Source organism: Penaeus japonicus, unplaced genomic scaffold (assembly GCF_977035675.1).
Source record: "Penaeus japonicus unplaced genomic scaffold, GWHDUDI00000001_assembly GWHDUDI00000041, whole genome shotgun sequence".
NCBI lineage: Eukaryota > Metazoa > Arthropoda > Malacostraca > Decapoda > Penaeidae > Penaeus > Penaeus japonicus.
In genome coordinates this window covers 11157724-11170032 of record NW_028234443.1, presented here as the reverse complement: position 1 = coordinate 11170032, position 12309 = coordinate 11157724, and the positions used below count along the sequence as shown (strand labels likewise).

Below are 12309 nucleotides of genomic sequence, written 5' to 3'. Positions count from 1 at the left end.
TCATTATAACTATTAGTGTTATCATCATTATTATTATCATTACAACTGTCATGTTACAATTATTATTACTATTGTCATTACTATCATATCATTATTATCATCATGATTAAGATTCTGATTCCGTCAGATTTACGTAAGAGATGTTTCTCTCATGAAAATAATCCCATCAATTCTGCCATTTTCATCCTTCTATCCACTGTCAATTTCCATTGTCATTCGCCCTCCATTCGTCGAAGGGGAAGGGTGAGGGGAGGGGAGTGAGAATAACGAATAATGAAGCACTCTATCATAATTATTCCTATTATTTGTTCCAGAAAAGATACTTGAGGCACGTGATCTAACCACAGGGTCGCGTCTCCCACTGAACGACACAATGTTATCAGTTAACCTCCCTTTGACTTATTGTTATGACCAAAAACATCGCGAATAGGCTGTTAAGATGCCACACAATGATTTAAGTCTTCGTTTTTTTTAAATGTGCCTTTGGTTATGGTGGATTCTAGATAGAAAAGGACGATTTTTTTATGAGAGGTGTTGCTAATTTTTTTTTTTCTTAGGGTTTTTGTTTTGTTTGTCTGTTCGTTTTTGTTTGTTTTGACGTGAGGTTTGTTTGTGAAGAATACATGTTTTTTTTAAGGTTAACTTGAGGTTGTGGTTACCTATAGTTACTCTATGGATATCTCGCGTCAAGGTTAAATAAAGGCTATAGTGATAACTTCCTATCAGATTCATAAAGAATGATTCCACAATTTAGTATTTATATACATGCATCAATTATTCTTAAATCAACCAACCCAGAGTATAACACGATTGCTGGAATATCGTTTTTTTTCTCTCTCTCTCAATCGTTTACGTAAAAGTATAAACCGCAAAGAAAAGATTTAAAAAAAAGCGAACAATACCACTAACACTTCAGATCAACGCGATTTCACTATTGTCTTTATCAGTGCCTCGTCTCCCCCTTACACACACCTCTTCATTGGGGAGGAGCGAGTGTGGGTCTATCTCTCTCTCTGCCTCCTGGATATCATCTGGGAAAGGGGTCATTGCGGCGAGAGACAGTGTGTGGCAAAGGTCTCCAAGAACTCACTCAGAGACAGAGACACACACGCACCTGACGAAGGGAGTACCGCAAGTGGGGGAGTGACTGGAGTTTCTTCGAAGACAAGGAGGAGTTGGAGTCACTATGAGGACGAAGGGGCTTCTTTGGGCTCTGCTCCTGCTAATGGGCCATGGTGGTGAGTATTGTGGGTTTGGTTGAGCTTTTTGTTTGCGAATGGGCGCGTATTATGGGGCTTGTGTATTTATTTACAAGGATGTAAGCGTAGATATTTTTCTCCATAGTTGGTGTTGTTAAAGTTAGTCCTTCAAAAGGCCACACTTCAGGTCTCTTGTAAGAAGAGTGCATTGTGGAATGAGATGTATGTTATTTAAACAAAAAACGGACATGGTTTACACCTCAGATTTTCGTTCTCTATCCCCCATTGAATAAAAATTCCATAGCTTATTATCAGACCTGCTTTTCTGAAGGATAATGCTATAGATTAAGAACATAAAAGATAAACTATTCTAAGGTATTGGCACTCTAGAAAAGATGTTAAAAGCTGTTAAAGTCAAAGACAATATCACTCTCAATTGCGTCCTGTTCATCATTGAAGTTCCCCTTTGCATGCAATCTATTTCAAGGGCGTCACGCATGCGGCCCGACATACTCCTACATAAAAAAAAAACTTTATTCAATAGATTACAATGGTTATTCTGTTTGCATAGATAGTTTATTGCAAAATGAACTGAATTATGTTTGGTAATCTATCACAACTGACAATTTAGAATTTAAAAAAAGTCTTCCGTGTGCAGTTTGTTGCACCAGCCATACTTTACATGATTTAACTATTTTTTGAAGAATATTATTCATATATTCTTAGTGGGCATTTGATTAATCAACTGATATCATTTGTCATTTATGTATAACATTCTTTTTCATGGTTTATATAATTTATCAATGGTTCCTTTTTATCTCCTACACTCGCAGCGTACTCATAATGTATCTAGCCGATAAAGATAACTTTAACACTCTTTAACACTGGTCTCTTTAGTACTTACTGCATCCACTACTCGCTACTATCTTTTTACTCTTTATTTTTATTCACTACTTTTTTTTGGCACTCGCTATTACCTTATTGATCCTTTTTTTTATTCACTCCTATTTTTTGAAAATCTTTGTTAATCCAATTTACTACCTTTTTTTAACCTTTTTTTGGCTTAAAAAGCTACCTGTACAAAAGACTTACCACGAAACTATAGTTATTATTCGTATAGTCTATTTATATATTTTTATCAGTTATATATTAATAGGGGTATATCTCGTTTATGTAAATCGCAATTTACTATCTATTGTACTGCATGTGTGGTGCTTATTTTTCTTATTAATATTTTATAGAAAGCAAAGAACTAATGAATAGCCTAAAGTCGCAAAAATAATAATGATAAAAAACAAAACAAAAAGTTCTAGGTGTTTCGATCCTTTCCAAAGTGGCATTGACTTCTGCTTCGAGTTAATATTTGCGTAAATATTTGATATATTTGTTAATAAAGGTATTATTCACATGATGTTTTTATCAATCAAATCAATAATACAAATTTCCTTACAGTTCGATGTTATTTCACTTGATCATGTGACAAAATGTATGGGATTTCCCGCTTATTATTTATATATTTTTCTTTAACTGACACTCCGATTTAAATATTACAACTTAATATCGATAAGAGTGAAACAATGACTATGTATTTGTCAAAAATAAAATATTCTTGAAAAATATATATAATCCCAAGTATTTTCTCTCTTCTCTCCCTCTCTCTCTCTCTCTTATCCATCTCTCTCTTATCCATCTCTCTCTCTGTTCATCTTCTTCCTTATTCTCCTCTCCTCTCCCTTTCTATTTTTTTCTGCATCCGTTCTGTCTTTCTATTTCTTCCTCTCCATTATCTCCGTTATTCTCTCTCATCTCCTCCTTCCACCCACTTTTCGCCTCTCCCTCTTCTTTTTCCTTCTCTCCCCATCTCATTCTCCCTCTCTCTACCTTATACTTCCTCTCTCCCTTTCTCCCTCTCCCTTACTCAATTCCCCCCCTTCTCCCTTTCTCTCTCATTCTACCTCTCTCTTCCTCACATCCCCCCTCTCTTCCTTTCTCTCTCATTCCCCCTCTCTCTTCCTCAATTCTCCCCTTCCTCCCTTTCTCTCTCTCATTCTCGCTCCCTCTCCCTCCCATTCTCCATCCGTCTCCCTCTCCCTCCCATTCTCCATCTGTCTCCCTCTCATTCTCCATCCGTCTCCCTCTCTCTCCCTCTCCCTCCCATTCTCCATCCGTCTCCCTCTTATTCTCCCTCCCATTCTCCATTAGTCTCCCTCTTACTCTCCCTTCCTCTACCTCCCATTCTTCATCCGTCTCCCTTTCTCTCTCTCATACTCCCTCCCTCTCCCTCCCATTCTCCATCCGTCTCCCTCTCATTCACTCTCCCTCTCTCCCCTCAGCCCTTAGCAAGATGGTATCCCGGTGTCCCGAGGGCTGGGTGCACCAAAGCAGCTCCGGCCAGTGCTTCAGAATCCACTCGTACGGCAAACTGAGGAAGTTTTCGGACGCGCGGTCTTACTGCAAAGGACACGGGGGGGACTTAGCTATTATTGAAGATGTCGATACGAAGGTCAGATGTTTCGTTTTTTATGTGTTATTGATGCGATGGATTTATTATTGATTGAATGTAAGTTTGTTTTGGAATGTTTTCACCAATCCTTTATCTTTCTGTCTGTCCCTCTCTCTGCCCTTCTGTCTCTCCCATCTCTTCCCCCCCCCCCTTCCCTCCCCCCTCCCACCTTACCTCTCAATCCAATCCCTCCCCCTCTCCCCTTCCCCCACTCCCCCCCACACACACCTACACTCCAAACACCATCATTTTCACCATCCCTTCACCATACCTTCCCCTCCACAGAACTGGCTTTCCCTCGCTGTAGCTGAGACGGGACTAGTGGGCGACAATGCGTTCATGTGGGTGGGCGCCAAGCTAGTGGATGGTCAGTGGAAATGGGTGGAGAATGATGACCCTGTGGATTCTGCTGTCATGTAAGTAATGATGCTAATGATGATAGTGATTGTGACACTAATGATATTAATGCTAATATTGATAATGGGGATGATAGTGATTGTGATGCTAATGATATTAATGCTGATAATGATGCTCATGTTAATGATAATTCTAATGATAATGCTAACGATAATTATAAAATGATAGTAACGATGATATAATAATAAAGATAATTATAGTAATAACAATAATGATAATACAAATGATAGTAATAAAAATAAGGATAAAAATAACAATGCTAATGATAATGAAAACGATGACAATGATCATTAACATCATTATCATTAATAAAGATATTGATAATGCCTTTGATAATTATGATAGATTGATAATAATGAACATGACAATAACAACAAAGAAATCGAACACATAAAAACATAATGAATAAATACCTACTTGAGATTCCGTTTTTAACTTTCTAATTCTTCTAATTTGTTTTTGTTTCTTCTTCCCCTCCATATTTTTTATTTTTTCCTTCATTATCTCCACCTCCTTATTTTTCTTTTCTTCCTCCTTTATCTCCGCCTCTTCCTCTTTCCGTTACTTATCTTCCTCTGTGTCATCCTTCTCCTCTTTCCTCTTTTTCCTTTCATTTTTCCATCTTTCACTTCCTTTCTTTTCTCTTCCTTTTTCCACCTCTTTTTTACTCCTGTTCCTCCTATTACTTTTCCTTTTCTTCCTCCTCCTTCTCTCTAATTCCTCCTTCTTTCACCCTTCTCCTGATCTCCCTTTCAACCTCTCTTCCTCCTTCTCTTCTTACCCCTTTCCCTCTTCCTTCCATTTCCCACGCCTCTTCCTCCCTTCCTCCCCCCTTCATCCCTCACCTCACCCCTTACCCCCTTCCTCCCTCACCCTCACCTTTACCTACCCCTTCCTCCCTTCTTCCCCCTTACCTCTCCCCCTTCCTCCCTCACCTCCCCCCTTCCTCCCTCACCTACCCTCTTCCTCCCTCACTTTCCCCTTCCTCCTTCACCTCCTCCCTTCCTTCCTCACCTGCCTCTTTTTCCCTCACTTCTCCCCTTCCTCCCTCACCTCCCCCCCTTCCTTCCTCACCTCCCCCCTTCCTCCCTCACCTCCCCCTTCCTCCCTCACTTTCCCCTTCCTCCCTCACCTCCTCCCTTCCTCCCTCACCCACCCTTCCTCCCTCACCTCCCCCTTTCTCCCTCACCTCCTCCCCCCTCCCCCTTCCTCCCTCACCTTACCCTCTTCCTCCCTCCCCCCCTCCTCCCTCACCATCCCTCACCTCCCCCCTTCCTTCCTCACCTATCCCTTCCCCCCTCCTCCCTTACCTCCCTCACCTCCCCCCCTTCTTCCTTCACCCCCCCTCCTTCACAGAGAATGGGAAGATGAAGGTGCGACGGGAGACTGCGCTGCTTTTACGATCAACTCGAAACTAACCAAATATGACTGCGTGAATCGGCTGCATTTCATCTGTCATCGCCCTATCAGTGAGTATGGTGATGATGGTTATGATGATGATGATAATGATGGTTATGGTGGTGACGTGAGATGATGATGATGATGGTGGTGGAGGTGGTGATGATGTTAATGATGGAAATTATGATGGTGATGATGGTAATGGTAATGTTAGTGATGATGGTGACACTATGATAATGATGGTAGTGATAGTGATGATGGTGACACTATTGATGATGAGTATGGTGATACATATAAGAGCTTTAGCAGTGACGATGCCATCAATTTAAATAAAAAAATACTTATATCAATGAAATGATAAGAATAATAGCAGTATTAGTACCAAAGATAATAGTAACAAGATTGATAATCAAGATAAAAATAATATAAAGACCGCTTCCTTTTGTCTGCGATGATAAGTTTCACTATCATTATTATCATCACATACTATATCAAAAGATAAGATGATATATACAAGCTCTTATTAGTTATCACTAGAATTTTGTTATCAAGAGATACTCTTTAGTGTATGAAATGATAACAGAAGAATTGCGAAGAGTGAAGATAGATAGAGATAGATAGATAGATAGAGAGATAGATAGATGTAGAGAAAAAGATAGAGGGAGAGATATATATAGATATGTAAGTAGATAGAGAGAGAGATAGAGGTAGAGAGAAATATAGAGGGAAAGATAGATATAGATATATAGGTAAATAGAAAGTCGGTTAAGAGAAAAGGAGATAGATAAATAGACAAATAGATAGATAAACAGAGAGATAGATGAACAGAAAGCGAGCGAGCAAGAGAGAGAATGATAGAGATAGAAAGAGAAAGAAATGAGGTAGATATAGAGATAGAGATAGACAGGGAAAGGGAATGATACAAAACAAAAGAAATACAAAACAAGAATTGAAGCTTTATAATCTAATATCACGTGTATTAAACATTTTATCTTATCATAGCCCTGATAACGCATACTGATTTTTCAGTTCTTAAGAAGTGCTCCCAGATCCTTCGATAAATGTATATGTATGCACACACACACACACATATGTATATATATGTGTGTGTGTGTGTGTGTGTATGTGTGTGTGTGTATTCTACAGAGGACAAAATATCTGTTTGAGGGATAGGAATTTATATCTGATGCTTTGATAATTTTGTAATAAGTGTAAGTATCTATGTACTGCATATATGGGTGTACGTTTGTCTGTATGTATGTATGTGAATTTATATTTGTGTATGTATATGTGTACTGTATGTATGTGTGTATGTGTGATTGTAAGTGTGTATGTATGGCTGTCTGTCTGTCTATCTATTTGTCAATATGTATGTATGAATGTATAAATTAATTTATTGATATGGATATATATTTTTCCAAACAGATGTTCCGCCTCCCTGTAACTTCGAGACGGGCTGGGAGCAGCTGAGAAACCTGTGCTATTTGGTATGTTAAAGTATGAAGACGTGAGAGAGAGAGAGAGAGAGAGAGAGAGAGAGAGAGAGAGAGAGAGAGAGAGAGAGAGAGAGAGAGAGAGAGAGAGAGAGAGAGAGAGAGAGAGAGAGAGACAGAGAGAGAGAGAGATTAAGCCTGAGAAATAGAAAGAAAAGAAAAGAGAAAAAAAAAATAACACACTAAAAAAAATCAAGAAATAAGACGATTGACCAAACACAAAAATACACAAATATGCAAATTAACATCTAAATTTCACTGCAGAAATCAAGTGAACCTGAGCCATGGCATAACGGGCGACTGCAGTGCAGACTTGAAGGGGGTGACCTCATCACAATTACAAGCAGCGTCGACCAGCAATATGCAACAGATTTCGCTCTTGAACAACATGACAACATCTGGATAGGCTTGAGTGAAGAGGTGGGTGTTTTATATATATATTTTTTAAAAATATATTTTTTAGCGTATGGGTGTGGAATAGCAGGAAGGAGAAGAAAATATAAACTTGAATGAATTAATTAATGAAATACGGGAATCAGAAAATCTAACTTAGTCTCCCCTCAGGATCATCCGGGAAAATGGACCTGGAGTGACGGAAGCGACAATAACTATACACATTGGGACAAAGACCAACCTGAGTACGTATTTCCAATGTTTTTTATTTTTTATTTTTATCATTATTTTAAAAACATATATATATATTCTTATATAAATAAATAAATATATGTATATACACATACATATACACATATACATATACATATATATATATATATATATATATATATATATATATGTATATATATATATATATATATATATATATATATATATATATATATATATATGATTTCTATTTTACCTTTTACATATTCTAAATCTATGATTATAGTGCAATCATATATTTATTAAGGTTTTGTATTTTGCACAATTTCAATCTTTTCAAAAATCGTTATAATTACTTCATTGTAATCGAAACCGAGTTCTTTTCGTAGTCACTTTCACATGAGTGATAATTTATTTAGTTCAAATATACTATCGAATATGGTAGAAATAGCTGACGTCTAATTGATTAATGAAAAAAACGTCTCTTTAATTTATAGAACGTAACAAAGTGATTTTTTTAGTTTACCCTCAAATGTAGAGATGTTGTGTAGTGTTGCTAAGTGAAAAAGGCTCGTAATCTTAAGTAGTATAGATAAGTAGTGTATGATAGTTTAGTTTACATTGATTTCTAGTTTAGCATATGAGTGTCAACCATTTATCCACTATAAAATTCACAGTACTTCGCCGTTTTCTTTAAATCAAGGACAAGAAATTTATGGAAATGACTTTTTTTTAGTAAACATTCTGGATTCGTAAATGTCCAATCACATATAGACATTTATGTAATAATTTACATATTATCCCAGGGTTATAGATAACACAGGACCAGATAAGATATTTTTTTTAGATTAAGAGAGATACACCTTTACTATATACTTGAGACTGTAAATTAACATGTGATATGAGTACAGTCGAGTTGCCATGCAGTCGTTTATTGCGTGAAATATGAATAAAATAATCATGCTAATAATCTTTCATTTGAGTGTTATGCTCTAATATTTTTTGTTAAGATTTGTTTTTGTTTTCATATAAATATAACAGTTTGCTAATAAATGTTCTTTCAATATAAATAATAACAATTCCTAGTAAGATTGTATTACTAATTTCATGTTTGTCATATATTAATAATACAATAATTGTGGTGCTATTTATATAAACTAGCATCCTAATAAATGTACTTATCAGTACAATCGGAAAACACAAGACGGTAGCATGATATGATATTTAATGAATTAAACATAAATTTTCCCTTATTTCTAAAACAGTCAAATAATGTTTCCTAACTTCCCATCACAGATCCATGGACGGTTTCGGAGCGGCAGTTATTAACCACGAACAGACTGATGGCAAGTGGGTCGTCGAGAAACTCACTGAGGATTACCATTATCTCTGCCAGAAGAAACAAGGTGGGGGAAGGAACACACACGCACACACACACACGCGCGCGCACACTCACACACACACACACACACTCACACACTCACTCATTCACACACACTCATTCACTCACTCCTCACTCACTCACACACAAGCCTTTAAGTGTGTATGTGTACACACATGTAAGCAAATCACACTGTCGTGTTGATACAATGACAAAAAAACTTGCCATACACAATTTTTTTTTTTTTAATTATTCATTGTTTTTTATAAAAAAAAAGAAAAATCAAAGGTACTAGGAATCAGTTGTAGCAACAAAAAATCAATGATATCAACAACAGAAAAAAAAGAAAAAAAATTAATGGGAATAATAATAACAATGATGATACTAATGGTATTGATGAAATCATAGCAACGAAAACAAGAATTATTCAAGTAAATATGATTATGATAACCACAATAATAATACTAGAATGTATACATACATACATGCAGGATTGTACACGTATACAAATATACATAAATATACAAAAAATAATGCCAAACCCCTTCTCCCCCTCCCCCTCCCCACTCCTTCCCCCTTCACCCCCCTCCACCACCCATCCCCTCCCACCCCTTCCCCCATCCACCCCTTCCCCCTCCCACCCTACAGGCGCGTGTGTGGCGGGCTGGGAAGAGTTCGGAAACTCCTGCTACTACTTCAACACCGAGGAGGACGACATGGTCGTGTGGGACGACGCCAAGACGACCTGCGAGGCCGTGGGAGCTCGCTTGGTCGTCCTTGACACATTGGCTGAGGATGAGTACTTCAGGGCGCACATGCCGGAGACGGATCAGCTGTGGATAGGATTGTATAGTGAGTTTGTTTGATTGGGGGTTGTGCGGTGAGGATTGTATAGTGACTTGAGGATATGGTGAGGATTGTATGGTGATTGAAGGATGTGGTGAGGATTGTGTAGTGTTTGTTTGGGGATTGTGTGGTGAGAACTGTATAGTGAGTAAAGGCGCTGTCACACTAGCATATTTTTCATCGTTTTTTTCGTCAGTTTTTTAAAAAACTGTCAATTTTTGGAGGCGCGCAGTCACAGTACCATTTTACCGCCAGAAGTCATCGGATCAGTCACGCGATACTCGCCCCGGAGTTGTAACCAAAGGCGCCGAACAAGCGATAGTGCGCAGCGATGCTAAACTTTGTTTTAGCAGATGATGAGCGTAACAAGAAAGCAAGATAATGTTCTCAATCGAATATTCCTCTGAAGGGCGTGTGTCCATGCAGGAGAATTGGCACAGTCCATGATGTTTCAAATCTGGAGGAGAAATGGCGCACTCTGCGGCTGACGGATGTAAACAATCAAATCGAACACTTAATACAAATTTTATTTATGGATATAAATTTTAGAGATGCATATTTATAACAAAGTAAATGTCATTAAATTTGATCATAATTAACGATTCAAAACAAATACAAACATCTAAAAATATAGTCTTTGATTTGAGTACGCTTGGAAACTCGGAATTATCGTCTGAATAAAAAGACGACAATTCGCTCAAAAAATGAAAAAATTTCAGAAAATTGACAAATAAGTGCTAGTGTGACAGCGTCTTAAAGGATATAGTGAGGATTGTATAGTGACTATTTGTTAGGGGCTTGTGTGTTGAGGATTGTATTATGAATATTGTGTTTGGGATTGTGTGAATGGAGGATATGGTGAACATATTAGAGTAACGATCGTATAATGACTAAAGGATATGGTGAGGATTGTATAGTGAGGGTTTTATGGGATTATGTGTTGAGGATTGTATTATGAGTATTGTGTTTGGGATTGTGTGGTGAATGCAGGGTATGGTGAATATAGAAGAGTAAGGATCGTATAATGACTAATGGATATGGTGAGGATTGTATGTAGCGAGTTTTTGTGTTCAGGATTGTATGGTGTGAGGGTTGTATAGAAGTATGTATGTCATAAAATCTATGAATGATTTATAAAAGATGAGTGTCTAGCGAGTATAGTGAGTATAGTGAGTATTTAAGAGTTTGGGCTTGAGAGAAGGAGGTTGAAGGGAGGGGGGATATTTGGGAGGGGGGGGTAGGTATATTGTGTTGAAAATGATGTTGGTATTAGTGATATTCATTATTGCAATAATAACAATATGATGGCAATAATCATAGTGAGATATAACTGTGATTGTGATGAATTGTGATAACACTGAAGATGATAATACTAATAATGGTAATATTATTAATAATAATGATGATGATAATACGGCTACTACTACTGTACTAATGAAAATAATGATAATAACAACAATAATAATAATGATGATAATGATAATAATAATGATAATAATGATGGTAATAAAGATAATGATAATAAAGATAATTATAATGATAATAAGGATAATGATGATAATGATAATGATGGTAATGATAATAATATCATAATTATAAAAATCATTATCATAATATAACAGTTAAAGAAATTAACCCCCCCCTACACACACAACACTTCCCCTACACACAAACACACAGACCACGCCCTTAACGCCAACTAACTTCCACCTTTCGTGCGTAGGCAACCCCGGCGACGGCTTTTACTGGGTTGACGAGTCGACTATGCAGGACAAGAACTTCACATTTGTTTCTGACGAGAACATTGAAGATGCTCTCAACTCGGATGTGAAGAAATGCTCCTTCTTCCAGATCAAAGGTGAGAGGCTTTTTTTTTAATTAAGAAGAAAATGATATTGATTTGTTATACATTACGATGTTTAATCATTTCTTTCTCCTTTTGTTTTTTGTTTTTTTCTCTCTCTATTTTTTTCCTTCTCGCTTTTCCTCTTTCTCTTCTCTCTTTCTCTCTCTCTCTTTCTCTTTCTTTCTTTCTCTTTCTTTCTTTCTTTCTTTCTTTCTTTCTTTCTTTCTTTCTTTCTCTCTCTCTCTCTCTCTCTCTCTCTCTCTCTCTCTCTCTCTCTCTCTCTCTCTCTCTCTCTCTCTCTCTCTCTCTCTCTCTCTCTCTCTCTCTCTCTCTCTCTCTCGCTCGCTCGCTCTATCACTCTAACTCTTACTCTTACTCTCACTCTCACTCATTCCATCTTTCGCTCTCCATCTCCCTTCCGCTTCCCTCTTCTCCTTTCCCCTTCCTTCTCCATCTCCCCCTTCCCCTCCCTCCCTCTTTTCTCCCCCATCTATTACTCCCTCCCTCCCTCTTTTCCCCCTAATCCGTCTCCCCTTCACCCTCAATCCTCTTACTATCACCCTCCTTCCTCCTCCCTCACTCACTCTCCCCCTTCCTCTCATCACCTCAATCCCTCCCTC

The 12309-nt window shown here is 37.6% G+C and overlaps 1 protein-coding gene across 1 annotated transcript in view; it reads left to right on the top strand.

The window, feature by feature from the left end:
* The first annotated feature begins 1039 nt into the window (after positions 1–1039).
* The window catches only part of LOC122251565 (uncharacterized), a 70896-nt gene continuing 59626 nt past the window's right edge, over positions 1040–12309 (top strand). The window contains 10 exon segments of the mRNA XM_086534541.1: positions 1040–1238; positions 3533–3702; positions 3988–4118; positions 5476–5588; positions 6943–7004; positions 7275–7430; positions 7575–7648; positions 8913–9022; positions 9646–9849; positions 11567–11701. Coding sequence (XP_086390667.1) covers positions 1187–1238; positions 3533–3702; positions 3988–4118; positions 5476–5588; positions 6943–7004; positions 7275–7430; positions 7575–7648; positions 8913–9022; positions 9646–9849; positions 11567–11701 — 1207 coding nt within the window. The 5' untranslated portion in view covers positions 1040–1186.